We start from the raw sequence: 17,810 nt of genomic DNA, 5'->3' as shown, positions 1-17,810 counted from the left end.
TATGATTCAAAATCCAGGTGTCCTTTCACCACTGCTACTGTGATCTGTAATTTTACATCACTGATCTCTTTTAATCCCATTCTTATTTCATGTAAGATTTATAATCTTTGACCCTAATCTCACATGGAATCGGGCAGCATGAAAAGAACTCAATCGTTTTCTCACTTTCAAATTCCGTGCGGTCATTTTTCAGAGAAAATGACCGTTTTCAAGCCGCCCGGACCGGATCAGAATTTATTACGATATATTTCCATTTATTGGTGTTTTTATTGCAGCAGCCAGGACTTTAACCCTGCTCACTGTGAAGCCATTATACCCCAGAGTCAAGCAAGATGGAGATGCAAAGAAAGTATAAAGTAGATAGTGAGATGGAAAATACATTTGTGGTTGAAATGATTATCCCCCCCTGGTGGGCAGGCTAATTGAGCATTATTACATTCCGGTGCATTCCTGTTCTTTTAATCGAATCACACTTCTAAGCAGACGAGTGAGTGTTTTGTGTTTATCCATCCCGAGATGCAGGCAACCAGTGTCTAGACTGCAAACAGCAATTTGGCTGTGGCACCGAGAAACATCAATGCTAAAGCAATGCTACTAAAACACTAAGCATGTTTCTCTTAGTGAGTGCTGAGTGCAGTGACAGACAGATGGCGATAGGCGGAGGAGAAGCAGGAAAAAGAAAAAAAAGGACAGGTTGGCAGAACTCACTGTGGCTAATACATCCAAAGTGTGTCAGTTAGCTCTCTAAATGTGTTAGGCCCCAGGGTTGAGAAAGCCAACACCATCGACTCAACCTTCCTCTCGCCACCTTTTCACTTAACCTCTGTTGTAATTCCGCCAATATCCTTAAGGGACCGTCGTTCTTGTTCATTGGCAGGAATAATCAAATGCCGACATACTGGTGGACAGTTTTCTTATTACTGGTAGTCTCATGAGGATGTGTGCCGAACGATTGTCAGCAATGCCAAGTCATGGCATATTAATCTAACGTGTTTTGGAGTAACCACGTACGTTAAATAAACACTGGCAAAATCGGTTGTCATTTTTTTAGTTGCAGCGGTATTAGAATCTAAAATGCGACTGATCATTTAGTTTCACTGCTGTACATTAATTCTTAAGATGTTACAGAATGTAGTAGATGGTAGAATTTTACGAGACTGTAGCAAAATTCCCCCTTCCAAATAAAGCAGTCTGTCTCAGGAAGTAAAGTGACCTTCTGAAAATTGAAAGGTTACCTTGTTCAAAATGGATTGCCCTAATGTTCTTGCAGCCTCATAACACACATTCTTGCTTTCCTCTAGCCTTGTGTGAGGAATGACGATTGACTTTTTAGATGCCCAACGTAACGATTGCAGTTTGAAAAGCAAATATTCATGTGCAAAAATTGACCCCGTAACACCGAAACCGTACGTCCCGTACATCAAGTCTATGTTGGTACCCTCCTGAAGGTCACGTCTAATACCGATCAATAGCGATACGTTCCAACCCTGCATGTGTGTGGTGTTCCATTACAGTGACGATTCTGGAACGAGGAATATGAAGCACTCCTAATCCTGCTAAAGCAGTACACATGGGGATGATTACTTGCACAAAGCCATGGCACCCGCGGTCGTTCAAATCCTTTTGTTCAAAAGAGAGCGACAAACAGAAAGGCAGACGGGGAACAAGTAGAAAAGAAAATGATTTAATTCACTCAGTCAGACAAGATTGCGTCACGTCTAAAAGAGCTTGGATTTGTATGGCTCGGCTGAATAAAAACCCCACGTGGAGTTTGGGAACCAGACAGATGCGCCCTATAGTTTCCTATTCCATACTCGGCCCATACTTATCGCTCTCTCTTGAGGATCTTTTTTGACTAGACTAAAATAGTTCCAGTGTCGATGTGGTGTAAAAAGGTTGTGAGATGACTGGCAGCGTATTTGACTTTTGCTAAATATACCAATATACACTGTGAGGGTGTCACGCGGTGACCAAAATCAGAAAAAGAAAGCGCTCGCTCATTTGCGTGTGCAAACAGTAATAGTAAGAAATAAGTCATGATGCAGGCAAGCTGTGCTGTTTATGTTGCTCATGACCGAGCACGCTGAGTTGCACACAATAAAGCCGAGGCACATGCACACTTGCTATATTAAGATGACAATCTGCTATAAACTCCAGCTAAAGGGATGAATACACAGACAGGCACAAAAAAAGAAGGGGAAAAAAAGAGCAAGGCGGTCCAGAAGCATCCCCTGCCACGGTGCAATCCCCCATGTCCTAATTACACAGGCTTAGAGGAAGCGACGGATTAGCTACTGATTCACCACGCTTCTCGCCTCATATTTTAATAAGTCCCCTTCTTGTCCCCCTTGTTGCCGTCCTTAGTGCCACCCTCGGTGATTCTCCTCAGGTAAAAGTCAGGCTACAATTAAGCGGCGGCTTCACCCTGTTTTGCTCCTTATGTGCGTTCATTGTTTACTCATATCCAAGCCACTCCCGTACATTGACCTTTTGAGAAAAATGTAGGGAAGGCTTGAAGAAAAAAAAAAAAAGAAAAACATAACAGCAAGCATTTCAACGATGAAGGCATTAGTCATAATTTAAATGACAAAGCCATTTAAAAAAACAGCTATGATGGCTCCTCTTTAAAGAGTGATGACTATAAAATCTGAAAAGAAAATACTTCAATTCTGGATAAATGTGACCGTGGCATTTGTGGCGTTGCATTATGAGAAACTAATGGTTCTTGTGACATTCGAGGCAGAATTTAAAGGCGCCATATTATGCTAAATTAACATTTGATTTAGAATTCCTCACTACATTCAGCCGTCCGTCTTGGAGCATTTCTACTCTCGTAGCACCAGCCCCTCCCAATCCAAGAAACAGGGTTTTTTTTTCACTTTATGACATCACTAAGTGAGAAGCCGCCCTCGCACCGCCCTTGTAGACTGAACTTTTTTCGGGAAGTGTATCTTGCAAAGAGGCGCCATATTTTTCATGAGAAACTAGATTGACATTGTGCCAAAAGTAAAATAGAATAAAATGCTTAAAATAGCCGAAAGCTTAAAATAGCACAGTTAAAAAAGAAAGTTCTTGTCAAACCACTAGTTAATATAGAAGTAGACTTTGGGATGACTGACTTATTTGCACTCTATATCAAAGTTAAACCAACTATAGTTTGATCATGTTTGATAGCAGTAACATGATGCCAGGAGAAACTATGGGTCCTCTCAGACGTGGACAGTTAATAGCTTGCCTGTGGCTGCCCGCGTGAAATTGCTCCATCATTAAAACACTCAAGGAGTGAGAGAAAGAAGAGTTGAAAAGTGAGCCATGGCCTGAGGAAATGCGAATAGTAACTGTCTTTTCCCATCGAATGACTTAAAATCTTCTCTTGGATTGGCCCGAGCAGCAACCTTGCTTGACCCTGCATCTTTCCCTGAGTTGGCTCGCAATACAACACCAATGTTTGTGGATTGCACATTCATTTTAACAAATCAATTTGTTGTAGTCTCATGTTCATGTTTGTGAGATATCTGGAAGCTCTAGCTACATCCGCAGAGAACTTGTCATCAACCCTCCGTTTTGAAAAGTAAAATCAGTGATGTGTCTGCTATTTGCCAAAATCCATAACGACAAGCCGGAAAGCTTCTGTAACACTGTCCTTTGCACAAATGTGTCAAAACTGGATTTTTTTTTTTTTGCCAAGGCACATTAGCTCTATTTTTATCGATGCAAAAAATAAAGCATCCAAAGGCACCCGAGCTTGGTTCTGTTCTGATGCTGCTTTGCCAAATGGCCCTAGAGGTTCTGCAAAAAAATATTCAGTCAAGCATACAATCTTTTATAACCACTTTTAATAGTGTTTTTTTATTTCGTCACACCACCAAAAAGCACTGCTTGAATTTAATCTATATTTTTTAATTGGAAATTACTTTTCACAGTTTGGTGGCCTTGACTTACCTTTGTTATCAACAAAATGAACCCTTGTGTAAATATTGTTGAAAAGCAGTGGGAATTTTCCGTGTGCGGTCACCCATCACTGATGTTATCAGATGGAGACTTAGTTTTGCTGTTCCCAGACATTTCAGCCATGATGGCTTTCCCATGCTTTTCAAACCGGTTTGAGCATCTGATTTTCAGGGACCACAATGTGCTTTGGATTTTCTCATTTTTGATAGATGCAAAACAAAATTGTTGTGTGTCAACAAGACTCCCCCCCCCCCCCCCCCACCACCACCAACTCCCATCTCCACAAGCGACAGACCTTCCCCGCCACCCACAGCAGACAGCGCTGCTTGCTCATTATTGATTAGACGTTGTGTGTTTGCTTTTGTTTGAATATGAGCTCACACTCCCTGGCCTGCTCCTCTTGAGTTTTTTTGTAACCCTCACCCTGCTCTGCATAATGCTTTCTCCTCAGGGTGTTCTTTGAACAACTTAGCCGGGGCATTAGCTGATGGCGGGTCCTGTGGTTTGCGAAGGAATGCCTGATGAGAAGACATGTTTGATCCTGAGATATATGCCCTTGGTTGAGGCTCAGTATCACCAACCCACAGGCTTCCCCTACTGCTGCTGCCAAGCATTTCCGGCCATGCGTTGTTATTCTCTTGCCTCCTACTGTGATAAAAGCTATTATGCTGGGGAAAAAAAAAGTATCCCTTTCTTTTTAATTCGCCGCTAAACCGCCCACAGTCCTATCTTCTCCCATACTTGACCACATTCTCGAGGGCTTTTGAAATGAGCAATTACGTGTTGTTAACCAGCAAATAGATCGTCACGCTTTTCAAAAATGTTGCTTGATACGGCAACGATGCCTGCATGGTCAGAGTCAAATTCTAAAAAGTCAGCGTTCTATTGGAGAAATAAACGTGGCAGTTCTTTGGCGTCCCCAGATCGGACTGAAAACAACAAAACTGCAGCGCAGTGTAAACATACCTGTATGGCCTCAAACAAAAAAGGAGGACAACCCTTATTTATACTTGTGTGGGGAAAACAATGGCATCATCAAAGTGGTAGTATGTTCACACGATTTCTTTTAGCGCCATTGAACATAATTATGACTTTTTCCCCTGTATTATCTTCTATTGCACGACTGTGTGTCAAAAGTATCCATTTTAATCGTAATATATTCATCTTATTTAAAAAAAAAAAAAACGCATTACAAATTGACTGATTTCAAGCCACGTGATTAATTACATCGTCAAATAACGTGACCGTGATCTAATCATCTTATGCAAACCGCTTTGCACTTTACAATTATCCCGATTTCATCAACTGCTGAACTGAGACCTGTTATCGGGTGAACATTCGGTTTGGACGTTTTCATCTGTGCCGTTCAAATATTTGCTTATCAGATTGGTGGGAGTACAAGAAGAGACGCCTGCATGCATCAGATGGGCTAAACGGCAGTAAGCGAGGAGATTAAAAAGACAATAACACACATACGTACACACACACACACAGACACACACACAGACTCGGTGGGGTCCCTCAGGTGAGCAGGTGCATCTGTGGTCTGTCACAGATGCTCTCTGCAACTTGTCAGCTGTCATTCCACCCTGGTTGGAGGTGTGGGGGTTGCACATATCCTCTCGTTCCCTATGACGCTACACTAGAACTATGTATTTGGGATTACAGGACTCATATGTCAGCCTGACAAGGAGATTTGCTTTATCACATTATGTCAGGGCTGGATTTTTTTTTTTAATGAAAAGTCAGAAAGTCACATTTTGGGTGAAAGCATTTTCGCCATTCATTCGATAGATATCTTTCCAATGTAGTGTGTCAACAGATTTTTTCTTTTGCGCTCAGGCAGGTCTGACAATGTTCAGAGTGGTAGAAAAATAGTCAGTTTGCATATATATTGCAACCTCTCACCCCTTCGCCGACTTAATACTCGTGACAAGACCAACAGTCTGTTCCATGCTCACCTTTTTGTGACGCAGCTAAAACGGTTTCCTCCCTGCGGAACAAGCACAACGTGTGACAGAGGGACATTAATCACATGGATGGGTAATAACGGGAAAGGGTTTGGGGAGGAAGGGCCGCAATGGCGGAAAGTGTGGTTAGGGAAATCACGCAGTGCTTCGTAACACACACGCAAACACATTGACGCAGTCACCGGTTGATGTGCACAACCTCCCTCTGTTATATTGAGAGTTTGACCTAGAAATTGGAAATATTGAATCAAGAACAGAGGGGGGGGGGCGTCATGGGATTACGGAAATGGTGACCAGATTTGGAGGATCTGCGTGTTAGGAAAAGATCAGTGGCATTCTCATGGCACGTGGCCCTTTAATTAAGCTTTGATTCCCTGTTTTTCTTTTTATTAGAAGAGCATTTTGTGTCATTTGGAGACCGATAAGAGACAGACTAGAATAACGACTTTTTTTTTTTCCCCGGAGTCATATTTTTTAATTGAAACACTATTTGGCTTATTTTTTTATATTTTTTTACTGAATTACATAATCATTATACAGGATAGTTGTGATTTTCAGCATACAGTACATGCAAGCTGTCCTACTGGTGTCGAATTTGATGCAAAACTAGTTCATAATTGTTTTTCTGCTGCAATTACGTGTTATCAAGTCAGGTGCACACACGCTAAAGTGGGTGGCATGTGCAGTGTTTGCAGGTGCATACACTCAGCCATAGCATTTGAATGTAGCCATCGTAAACTAGCCTGACCTTTACTTTTCAGCCCACCTTGTTTCCTCCTCAAATGGCTGCTTCAACATGAGAAATGTCAGGGCTGTTTGCTTTCTAAAATCTTTCAAAATCTTTCCTGCGAGATGCAAAGCCGCAGTCAAGGCAAAGCCTAACACTGGGATGAACAAAATTATAACTCAACATGCGCTTCCATTTTTGAAGGAGCTGTTCTTTGGATGATAAATCTTTGTCAAGCTGTTAGTTGCTAATTATACCGCAGAAAGCAAAAGGATCACTTTTTCCAAGCAAGGATTTGCGAAAGCCTCACAGGACGATGATAATATGGTTCAAGACCGACTTAAAAATATAAACACACACACACACTAATGGTATTGGATTGCACACAGTTACTTGCAACAAAACAAGAAGGAACTATTGCAGAAATTTATAATCTACTTTGCCACACAATGTTTTGTTTATTTGCCACTGTTGTGTTGCTTCTCTTTTATCTCAAAAATATTTGCGGGGCACCATCCGTTTTTTTTCTTCTTGTTTTTCACTTTAAGCTCCAAAAAGGGGAAACATTTTTTTTTTTTTAATTTTATTGTTGGATTCATTTAACACAAGCGTGAACACTCCCGTAATCAGCCAACGTGTGCACCCTTCTGATAGAGATGAAAGAAAAGAATACACACATAGACGAGGTGGGGGGGGGGGATCTGAGCCATTTGGCATATAGTTTTTGTCGAGGGAGGGCTTCAAAGCCCGCTGACATGAATTTATGATAACGGCACGTTGCCCTTGCCAAACCTCAACCGTTGTTGTTTTTCTCTCACTCCATCGCCATCACACCTCAATACACTGCCATCTCCTTGATCAGAGTTTGAAAAACGCTTGCTTGTGCCCCCTTCCAATGTGTTGGAAAGGTGTGTGTGCCCGTGTGGTGACATCCTCTGCTTTTGGATTTTTATAAATTCTGCCACCCACTTTTTCTTTTCTTTAGAACACAGTCCGAACACTGAGGTTTACTTTTCCGTATATCACAAAAAACTAAAAAAAGTTTTTCCTTACATCATAGGGTGTGAAACTAAAGGTCCGGGGGCCAGATACGGCCCGCGACATTATTTGGCATCAACTTTGTGTCATTGTCTTTACTTTTTTTAAAAATAGAGATATTGCTAGCCATTTTTATTCCCATTTATCTTTTTAAACTATTTGAACAATTCTTACTAGTCTCTGATTTACAAACTAATTATTCATCAGTTTGTCGTGTAGCCTATACTGTATGTCTATAGAAGACGTTAACGCGGCCCGCGACAAAAATGAGTTTGACACCCCTGCCTTACATCAAGTCGTTGCTTGTCTAAACAAATAATAAAGCAAGAAATGTGAGCCTTGCATTAATTCTTCTCCCCGTTCTCCTTGCAGATGAGGACTGTTTGAATTGCACCGAGGAATGCCGAGTGCTGGGCCATTCTGACCGCTGCTGGATGCCACAGTTCCCCGCCGGTGGAAACCAGGCTGAGGGTGTCGATTACCGCAGCAACGTATTTGTGCCAGCGGGGATGGAGAGCGCGCCAGAGACGGAGACCTATGAAACCGTCAACTCCAACGGCAAAAAAACCTTCTGTACATTTGGCAAGGAGCGCCGCGACCACACCATCCTCATCGCAAACGTCAAGCCCTACTTGAAGGCAAAACGGGCCCTCAGCCCGTTGCTCCAGGAGGTGCCCTCGGCATCAAGCAGCCCAGTCAAGGGCTGCTCCAACCCATGCTCCTCCGTTAAGAGTCCGGCAGACGGGGCTGAAGGCAAACCTCCTCTGGCCACCTGCTCCGGCTATTACGGACCTCCCGACGGCCAGTACCTGTCACCCACCAAACAAAACAGGGAGCAAGGGGGTTACCCGCCATTGCCTCCTTCAGACCCGGTGGCCAAGGTGCTCGCCGAGGCCCGGTCCAGAATCAGTCAAGAGAGCAGAGGAGAAATGGCGCGCGTGGTGGAGCAGGTGGAACCAGAAGTGAGCCGTGATGGAATGGATGCCGACCAGGTGGTGAGAGACATTGACAAGCTTTTGCAAGACTGCAGAGGGAGCGAGGCCGCCGGCACATTGAGGAAGTGAAAGGAAAGGACCTTGAGTGTGGAATAAGAGTCGATTCCAAAAACTCACATGCCAAAACTGTCACCAAAAGTAATACAAACATTCAATTTCAAACGAGCTTTTGTCACGGTTTGCAAAAGTACCAACGCTGAAGTGACGATGAGAACATTCCTTATGAGTCCTTTGGCAGCAGTTCAAATGTGAAAATCCCTGCCAAGAATTAAAAAAAAATTTAAAAATACCCGGGGGCGTGTGGGATGCTCCCGGTGTTTTGGATTTTCAAGAAAACAGCAGCGGATTGAGCCTCTGGCACCTCGCGGGATATTATCTAAGTGCCCACCAGCTCATGAGTTTGTTTTTCTGAGTCTCTCGTGAAAGCCCACATCCGTTTGTGCAGGGTGAATTTATTTTTGGTGTGACGGGAAAAGAAAAGACTCGCCAAGGTCAGACATGACAATCGATGTGATGACAACAAATGGATTCTATCGGGACAGTATCTGGCCTAAATGCACCAAATAATCTTCCGTTTTGGTGACTTTAATGTGGGTGTTTACCTTGATGGATTATGTGTGTGAACGTGAAGGGATTGGTAATCAGGGCTTTGATAGAAGGATTGGGATCTTTTTTTGAAGTGGTCAGGATTAGAGGGCACTAATGCTCCACTGAGCGAGAATTTTCGAAGGAGCCATGTTTTGTAGCCACGTGTAAGCTGTGTCTGTCTCACGCTTCTATTCAAACATTCATGATGATCGTCGCACGCAGGCACGCACGCACGCACCACTTCTACAAGCACCACATACACGACACAACTGGCCCACCTGTGTAATTGTCGTATACATCATCAGCTTTCGGTCCCTTGTGTACAGTGAATTTCCGTGTGTGTGGCAACGCCTTAAGGCAATCACAGGTTGTATTAAAAAGGAACATTTTCCCTCAACTGTGAAAAAAAAGATCTATATGATTATATAGATGCCTATATGTAAGATTCCATGTATAATGTCCTAATAATAATGAAATATTTATACATTTTTTTTTATATTTAAGGAAAATAACAAAATCTCAGCAAAAAGTGTCCTTGAGTTAAGGCCAAGAGTGGCGGAAGAACTCAACTACTGAAGGACATTGCTTTTCTTTTCATGGCGAATATTGGAAAATAATGAAGAAAATGTCCCTTCACACCATCACTATACATACTATCCATTTTATGTGTAAATGTATTCATGTTAGATGTGTCAAGATAAAAAAAAAAAGACATTTTTATTCATTTTATTCCGACTTCTGTGCATTTGAGCCAAATTGTTACGTGTACAAAAGCTATATTGTGTATTTTATTAAATTAATATATAGTTGTGTTGCAATATAAATGGGCTTATATTGTATTTGGCAAAAGTTGCCTTAGTAGCTGTCGAACTCTGTGAGTTTGCTTTAGTTTGGGATTTTGTTTAATTTTCCTCCCTTTTTTCTGTATTTCTGCCGAGAGGCTTCAGTGCTTTTGGGATGTTTTCACTGAGATTCAACTCACAAAATAACTGTGGGACGCTAAATGAGCCAGCCAGATGATTACAACACAACTCCAAAAAACACTGACAACAATACCATTTTAAAAAAAAAAGACCACAAAATAACTATTGGGGTATTTTCACAGAGTCGTTTTTTTTAACCGGGCAGCTATTTTCTTTAACAGGAGCTTGTACGCATATTTTCGTGTTCATGTTTGTGTTTCCCAAAAAAAGAGAAACCTGCCATATGGAAAATGGAGTGATTTTCTTCGTGATCTTCAAACTGCCTTACTGTCTCAGCAGAGAGCTTCCATGATCTTTGGAGCTTATGACTGCTAACGAGACCCCCGGTCCACCAGAATGTGCATTTTCTATAAAGGGCCCAAAGGAGGTCCCCCTTCAGCACTCCCTGTTATTTATCTATGTACTCCTTCTCAACACGGGCTAGAATACTCCTAGAAAGTGGACATCTGAAATTCTATCGAACTTGGGTGTCTTAGTTATTTAGGTACACCGTACAGTAGTGGAATCACACTGAGGCTTTCTTAAAATATTGACAGACATTTATTTTTTCAAATCTTGGCAAATTTTGGCCACGCTGTGAAATAATTACGAGAGGTGCTTTTTCTAATCATTGACGGTTAAATGGGTTTTCACCACGAATCCACGTAGGATGATTCATCCATGAGAGGGAACGGCGACTTCCTGTCCTGTATATTATTATTTTTGCTCCCGATGGGTTCTATTGGGGAATTTTGACAGCAAGAATAATACATTCCATCCTCCATGACCAACCGAGTATATTTCTGTTTAATGAAGTTTCTGGTGTCACTCTACCTTTCCTCACATTGCGTATTTCTCTTATTCCCCCATCCTGTGTTTTCTCACCAATAAATAAGAATTGCATTTGAAAGACTTTTTAGTCCGTAAAGTATTTGATTTCTGATTTACTAGCCTCGGAGGATTTGGCTTAGGAGGAAAGTATTAATGGTTATTTAAACGGAGAGTTTTTTTCATTGCCTCACTTGATAGTAAATCAAAAAGCCAGACACTCGCATCATCCCCACGTTTCAAAATATGCTGTTGAAAATCCTCAGCCGCCACTTCAGCAACACACTGCCTGCCTTTCATTGAAATGCGAGGTCTTTAAAGTTAAACGAAAGGGTGAAAAGGAGGGCAAAGCACTACCTAGGCAACTGTCACGTGTGATCGTTGTTATTTCTTTCCTCTGCGCCCCATCTCCATGCAGAATCGAGTTTTGTTTTGTCACATTCGCCCGCTTTATTTATTTCCGTCACATTGAGCAAAACATTCTTGCTGTTGCATTCTTGAAATTTATAATTGATGGGGGGGTATTGCGAGAATTAATCATTTTGTGCACGTTTCACAGCCAGAGCTGAGTGCTGTCCCCTCTGATGGTGTTTCCCTGGTCCGGTAAATGCCTGTTCAAGTGAGAACTACAAGAGTTGGGGTTTTTTTTTGTATCTGGAAGTGTCCTCTTTAAAGCCATGGCCCCTCTCCTGGGCTATTTGCTGTCTAATAGCGTAAGGCCCGACGCTGAGGTCAGCACATCATAGGGGATGGAGCATAATGCGAGGCCTCTCCCGTCACAGCTAGCCAAATCTGCAATGGGCTATTTTAGCGTGCCGAGTTTTTTAGGGCAAGGCCTTGTTGAATGTGGCTCACCGGCCGCCATAGTCTCACTCACACTGTTGCAGGTACAAACACACACACACACCAGGCCGCTTTGGTCAGTAACAACAAGCATCCAGTGTTACTCAGTGTCATTTTGTTCCCCTCCCCGTAAACCTGCACTGCACAGCGTCTTGCTCCACGCTACAACAGGCAACTGGTGAAGACCAGAGAAATCCGTGTGGATGATTTCAACTGCTATTGTCTAAAGGCTTTGTTCATTGTGGAAAAAAGGTGAAAAGTTCAAATAAAAAAAAAAAAAACTTCAACAATTACTAATAATAATGTTCTCGTCTTTATTGGGTTTGCAAAGATCTGATGCGATGATTTCTTTTTCTTGCCCACACAATTTTTTTTATATTATAATGGGCCAAGGCTTTCTTTCTGCATTAGCCTGAAATTAGTATCATAACAAAAGGCAGAAAAGTACTCTTGAAAAGCGCAATTTCACATGCACACTCATAATAACGTTACAATACAATCTTTGCGTTCTAATTGTGCTAAACCAACAGCTGCAGCTAACATGTTGCTCGTTTAAAATGGTAAATGGAGACACCTACTCAAGCTAAAGGACAAGGAGCCTTTCATTGAGAATATAGTATATCGCTAATTCAAATCTGTATGGCCTTGTGTAAATGACATGTGTTTACAAAAGAGAGAGAGCGCGAGAGAGAGAGAGTGAGATTGTGTGGGTGTTGTCGAGAATCCCTTGCACTGGAAGGAAAATGTGTACTGCTGTGACAACATATCCAGGAGGAAGAGAATGGATCCTTGGGGTACTCCGGTCTTGATGGTATGGTGCTAAACCGACAGCTGCAGTCCACCAACAGAGGTGTTCTAATATAAAGTACAGAAGGGCCATAACAATTGTGCATGCGTCGCACTGAATTATTTATTTGTGGAACTTGTGGCAGAATTTAGAAACATGGACTGGGAACTGTTCCATGAGCAGCAGTGTGTCAGGTTTCCATGTAGCGTATTACTCACTAAAGACAGAAGCTGCAAAATAATGTCTGGCATCAGCGTCCGTTAAGGGCCTTGCTCACATCAGTGAAGGAAAATGCTGGATGAAAAGGTCAGTAAGCAAGACGGGAGATTTAATATGAAGTAGATGTATGAATTGCATTGTATGGATTAGCGCCGCAGGCAAGTGCAAGAATAACTGGTGCTACCAAATCAATTTAAAGCCAACGTCTGAGTGGTCCGACACATAGAAGCTTAAGAGACATTTCACTAAATGCCACCAAAACTCTAATAACTAAAAATAAAACTACTTTATGAAATGCCACCACAACTTAAATAACGAAATTTAACGTTAGTGAACGTCTGAATCACTTTCAAATGGATTAGCCATTACCTGCAAATTGTGTTGCCATGCCTCAAATATTAAAATCTAATCATTTATTTGACATTGAACACTATGTAATTGTGACTTTATCCATTCACAAAAAATAACAATCTTAAAGAATAAAACAGACGAACAAAAAGCTTTGTAATTTATATAACACAAATTATTTGTAATTCAAAAGAAATATACTGCTTTGTAAGTTAACTTAAGTTATTTGTAATTAAAAAAATGTATACTGCAGCATACTTCTTCATTCAAAAAGCTTACGTGTTAAAACCGATCACAGGAGGAATAAAATTAGTGAGGGAAATAATTATTGTAGCGCTATCTGCTACACTTTATTCCCTGAAGGAATGGCCATGCACATGACATGGATTCATAATGAGTTTGACATCCTATAATCACATAGAGTTAATGCTTTACATTGAAATTTGTAGTGGCAACCAACTGTACTGATCATTTTGGCCACTTTTACTTTTCTACTCTAACTGGTCCTGGTTGTTTACTTTTTTGTCAGCTGTCGTGATGGTACCACACATAGGATCTCTGCTTGAAGAATCTTTCCACAAATTAAGCCACTTTAATGAATATAAATACACAGAAAATCTATTTGTCCCCTTTGGCTCCTGTTCAAAGATTTGGCATTGGTGGAGTTACAGACCTTGTGAAATGTTGAAGGTACATCAGCGGCAACTGCTAACTTGAGTCTGATCAAAGTGTGGTGAATTTGCCTGCCACCTTATCCGTTCATAGTTTATGTATCTACACTCTGTAGCATGCAGAGACGCCGGCCTTGCTCTGAACTCGGACATGGCTGACAATTAAAGCCTTCGATACGCTCCCCGTATACCATTAGACTGCAGCCCATTAGAGCTTTGAACACCTTCTCCCAAACGCTGAAAAAAAATATTACAGTGAAACATAAATGATCAAAAAGGAATCTGCAAGGGGGGAAAAAAATCAAACTAAAAGCTGCTAAGCAAAATGGCCAACAAAGTGAAGACAGCTTTTCTCTAGATAACGGCAGGCGCAAATATCATATAAAATCAATATACTAATAATAGTTTAACCAAGCAAGGATTTCACACATCCATACAAAACCCATGTAGACATAATTCAAAATATTTTTTTTTCAGCATAATAAAATTCGCAGTTTTGATTGTTTTATTTATTTCATTTCATTGCTACGGCAATGAATTTAACAATTTCCTGTAAAATTGTGCTTTGGCATGTTTCGGCTTTTTCTCTCATATCAGTACATGGCACCACCACATTATATGAATACAAACTGTCGGGCATACCTTCCGTTGGACTGGAACCTTTCTAAAGGGAAATTATTAACCTTGACGCCACAGACGAGCTTTCGGAGTCACCGTGAAATCACGTCAGCCTTGGGACATAGTACAACAACAAAAAAATGGTGTTTCCGTTTCCATTTATGTCTCTTTCTGTCTGTCTTTTCATGTTTCTGCCCTCCAGACATCTTGCTGGTGTTCTGCCTCTCCCCCACTTTCTTCCGGACCACCCAGCCTATCAGCACACGGCCGTGCGAGCGAGCGTGTCGACGTGCGTGCGTTGCGCATCCTGGCCCGTGTCATAGCAGATATCACAGCCCAGTGAACATGTGAACAACCTCTTTTCAAGTGTCACTTCCGTGGCAGAGGGACGGTGACAGTGCTGCGGCACATCCCACGCCTGACACCATTTGACAATAAGCTCTCAGTTTGCAACGAAGGGACTGTGAAGTTGGGTCCGCCGTCTGACAACGATACATCTTCTGACTGAGTTATTCATCCATCAATGTATTGAGATTTTGCCAGATCAAGCCGTTGACAAAGTACACCATGCTCTTGTCACCAATGTCAAGGACTGGTGTTACCGTGAGAAGTGAATACCACCATTTTATTGCATAGACTTTGCTGTTGTCTCTGCGACATTCCGCCTTTTCTTTTCGGTAACAACGGCGAAAAGACATAAAAGCCACACAGTGTCTTATATTGGTGCTGTACGACATTTCATTTCTATAGCAGCAATTAAACTCTTAAGCGTGGTTGTGTTTATTGACCATGAGAATAATGCGGTACAGTACTCCCCCCCCCCCACCCTTATGATAAAACAGTGCTGATGGTGGTAGTGGACAATGCGACTCTGTTCATATCACTGACATTGTACAATTTTGAAGAAAGTAGGTTACTATATGTAGAAGGGTAATTTATTTATTCATGTCTATAACTCTTATGGTCGGTCAATGACGATGGTTACATGGAAAAAAAGGAGGTAATTACTGTAATGTGTTCCGTAAAATCTTGTTAGAAAATGTACAGCGCAACTAAACTCTCTGGCAATCGAGTTCAATGAAAAAAAAAAAGAAAAATGCAGCAGATGGTTCAGCACCATCTTTTGTGAACTGTGAAATTTCAAGCAGTTACGAGGCCTGCGCGATATGTAGACCATATCCATCCCTCATGGAATCATCGCAGAGGTGAAGCGTGAAGCACGAAAACATTACCAATGGAAACGAGAAGAAACGCATTCCTAGAAAAGCGCGGGTACAAAAGGTGGGATGCGCACAATTTCCTAAACAATACTTTAAATCCATACTCTACTTCCAAGTTTAATTGAATTTATGGCCTAATGATTTAACAACAGTTTTATCAAATTGCCCCATATTGAAATCTAATGTTTGGTCACTGTGATGACTAAGCTAAAACGAAGCGAGCAATATGTTTACTCATTGATGTATTCTACTTATGCAAATGTATTGACCTACATTCAGGGGAGATCTTAAGCACTTCTGTCACCTAGTGGATCATTATTACTTGTCCCGTGGTTGCAGGGACGTGTTCTCACTAGGTCTCATTTTATCCAGATTATAATGGCCAGCACAGAGACATACTGTATAAAATATTTTGAGAGAAAAAAAAACATTGGACATTGAGCGATTCTGATGAAAATGTATATTTTGATAGACAGGAAATGTCCTTGGCAAAGACCTTAAACTTCACTAGATATGATCATCAGCATCACGCAGAGCACATTTTATGCAATCACGGTGCCTAAACCTTGGTGCGCCGTGAGTTTCCGAGCGTATTTCAATGAATCAACTACGTCGTATTGAACATGTGGAAAGTGTTGTGCCAGGAAAAAAGGACTTCCGTTCGGCGAGCAGACAACGCTCGACAGACAACTGCTCGTTGTTGTCACACGTAAGTTATGTAGGCCAGGATATGCGGACTGGCAAATACAAAGGAGAGCACTCAGTGCCACCACTCTAAAAACTGTTCATAAATACTGCAAAGTGATGCTTTGTCTTTCTGCTGCACTGAAGCGAATCTCGCTTACAAGACAGCTGTGCCTGGGTGATGTGTTCCCGAGACCAACTCGGAGCTTAGGTTTTGACAGCTCCCGTATATTCCGATGGATACTTGTTAATGTTTAAATGCTTTTACTGCTAATAAAACACAATAAGGCACTTTGCCGCTAGTACGAGATGAATAAAAGAATCAATACGGTGTTTACACAAATGCAATTGACCACACTGCAAAAACGATGTCACGTTTTTGTTAACGTTTTTTTATTAACTTTAAAATATTGTTAAACGTCGATCTAAAAACAAACTTTGTACATTTCGAAGAGACGAGCGCGCTAAGCGCTTTAAGGTCACGGAAGCTACGACGTGTAGAGCAGGTGACTTATTCACCCGTGAACAATTTAAACCCCTTTGCAGAAGACGAGGCGTCATTAGGAAAGGTGCGAGTTCTGAAGAAAAAAAAGTCGTCTTTTGGCAGGCAAATGTCAGCGGGGTCCCGGCAAAAAGCACACAGCCTGACACTTGTTTACATCCTACGCTCAAAGCTGTCCAGCTTACTACCTGATGGGACTTCATATTTAGATGACTGTAAGACCCCATAAAGACGCTAATTTGCATAAAACCTTTGATTTGGGCCACCGGTCTCCTTGTTGAGATTAGAGAAGTTGATTTATCCCATTAGTCAGATTTAGCTTTGTTGGTGTCACTTGCGAGCAGAGTCTGAGACATTCAGCTTGAAAACACAAGCGTTACACGCTATGTACTGTACAGTGGGTGACAAACCGAGAATATAAAATCACACGTACTTATTCTGTAGAATCGCAAAGCCCCCAAAAATAATGAGATGCTGTATGAATGTGTGTCTGGTTAGCGCCGGTGATAAGCAGGCACATAGTGAGGAACTACATAGTAGAAAAGTTGTTTGTTCCAACATTGTGTGTGTGTGTGTGTGGGGGGGGGGGTCTTTTTTCTTTCAGCTCACTAGCTGGAAGGCTCTAATGACATCTGGAGGCCTGTTGTTACAATGTAGGGCTGCCAAAGGATGACTTCTTTGGAAGCAGCCATCATTTGTCAGTTAAACTCAACTACAAAATACTGCTTGGAAATCTAAATCATTCCCAGGTGTCGTACTCTTGCTACAGTCCCAAAAAAGGACACTTAATGGGGATAATGTTTAAAGTTAAGTGCATTCTCTTTTTCAATATATATTATAGATATCAGAATATTCAAGA

At 41.6% G+C, this 17,810-nt stretch overlaps 1 protein-coding gene across 4 annotated transcripts in view; it reads left to right on the top strand.

Annotated features, from left to right (window-relative positions):
* Positions 1-11,144, top strand: part of pcdh17 (protocadherin 17) — a 38,821-nt gene extending 27,677 nt beyond the window's left edge. For all 4 annotated transcript variants that reach the window (XM_061276473.1, XM_061276472.1, XM_061276471.1 and 1 more), the window contains exon 5: positions 8,059-11,144. In XM_061276473.1, the coding sequence (XP_061132457.1) occupies positions 8,059-8,750 (692 nt within the window). In that variant the 3' untranslated portion in view covers positions 8,751-11,144. The remainder of the gene's footprint in view (positions 1-8,058) is intronic.
* The last annotated feature ends 6,666 nt before the right edge of the window (positions 11,145-17,810 follow it).

This window comes from Syngnathus typhle, linkage group LG4 (assembly GCF_033458585.1).
Source record: "Syngnathus typhle isolate RoL2023-S1 ecotype Sweden linkage group LG4, RoL_Styp_1.0, whole genome shotgun sequence".
Taxonomy (NCBI): domain Eukaryota; kingdom Metazoa; phylum Chordata; class Actinopteri; order Syngnathiformes; family Syngnathidae; genus Syngnathus; species Syngnathus typhle.
The sequence above is the reverse complement of the archived record's forward strand: the minus strand, read 5'-3'. Positions and strand labels throughout refer to the sequence as shown.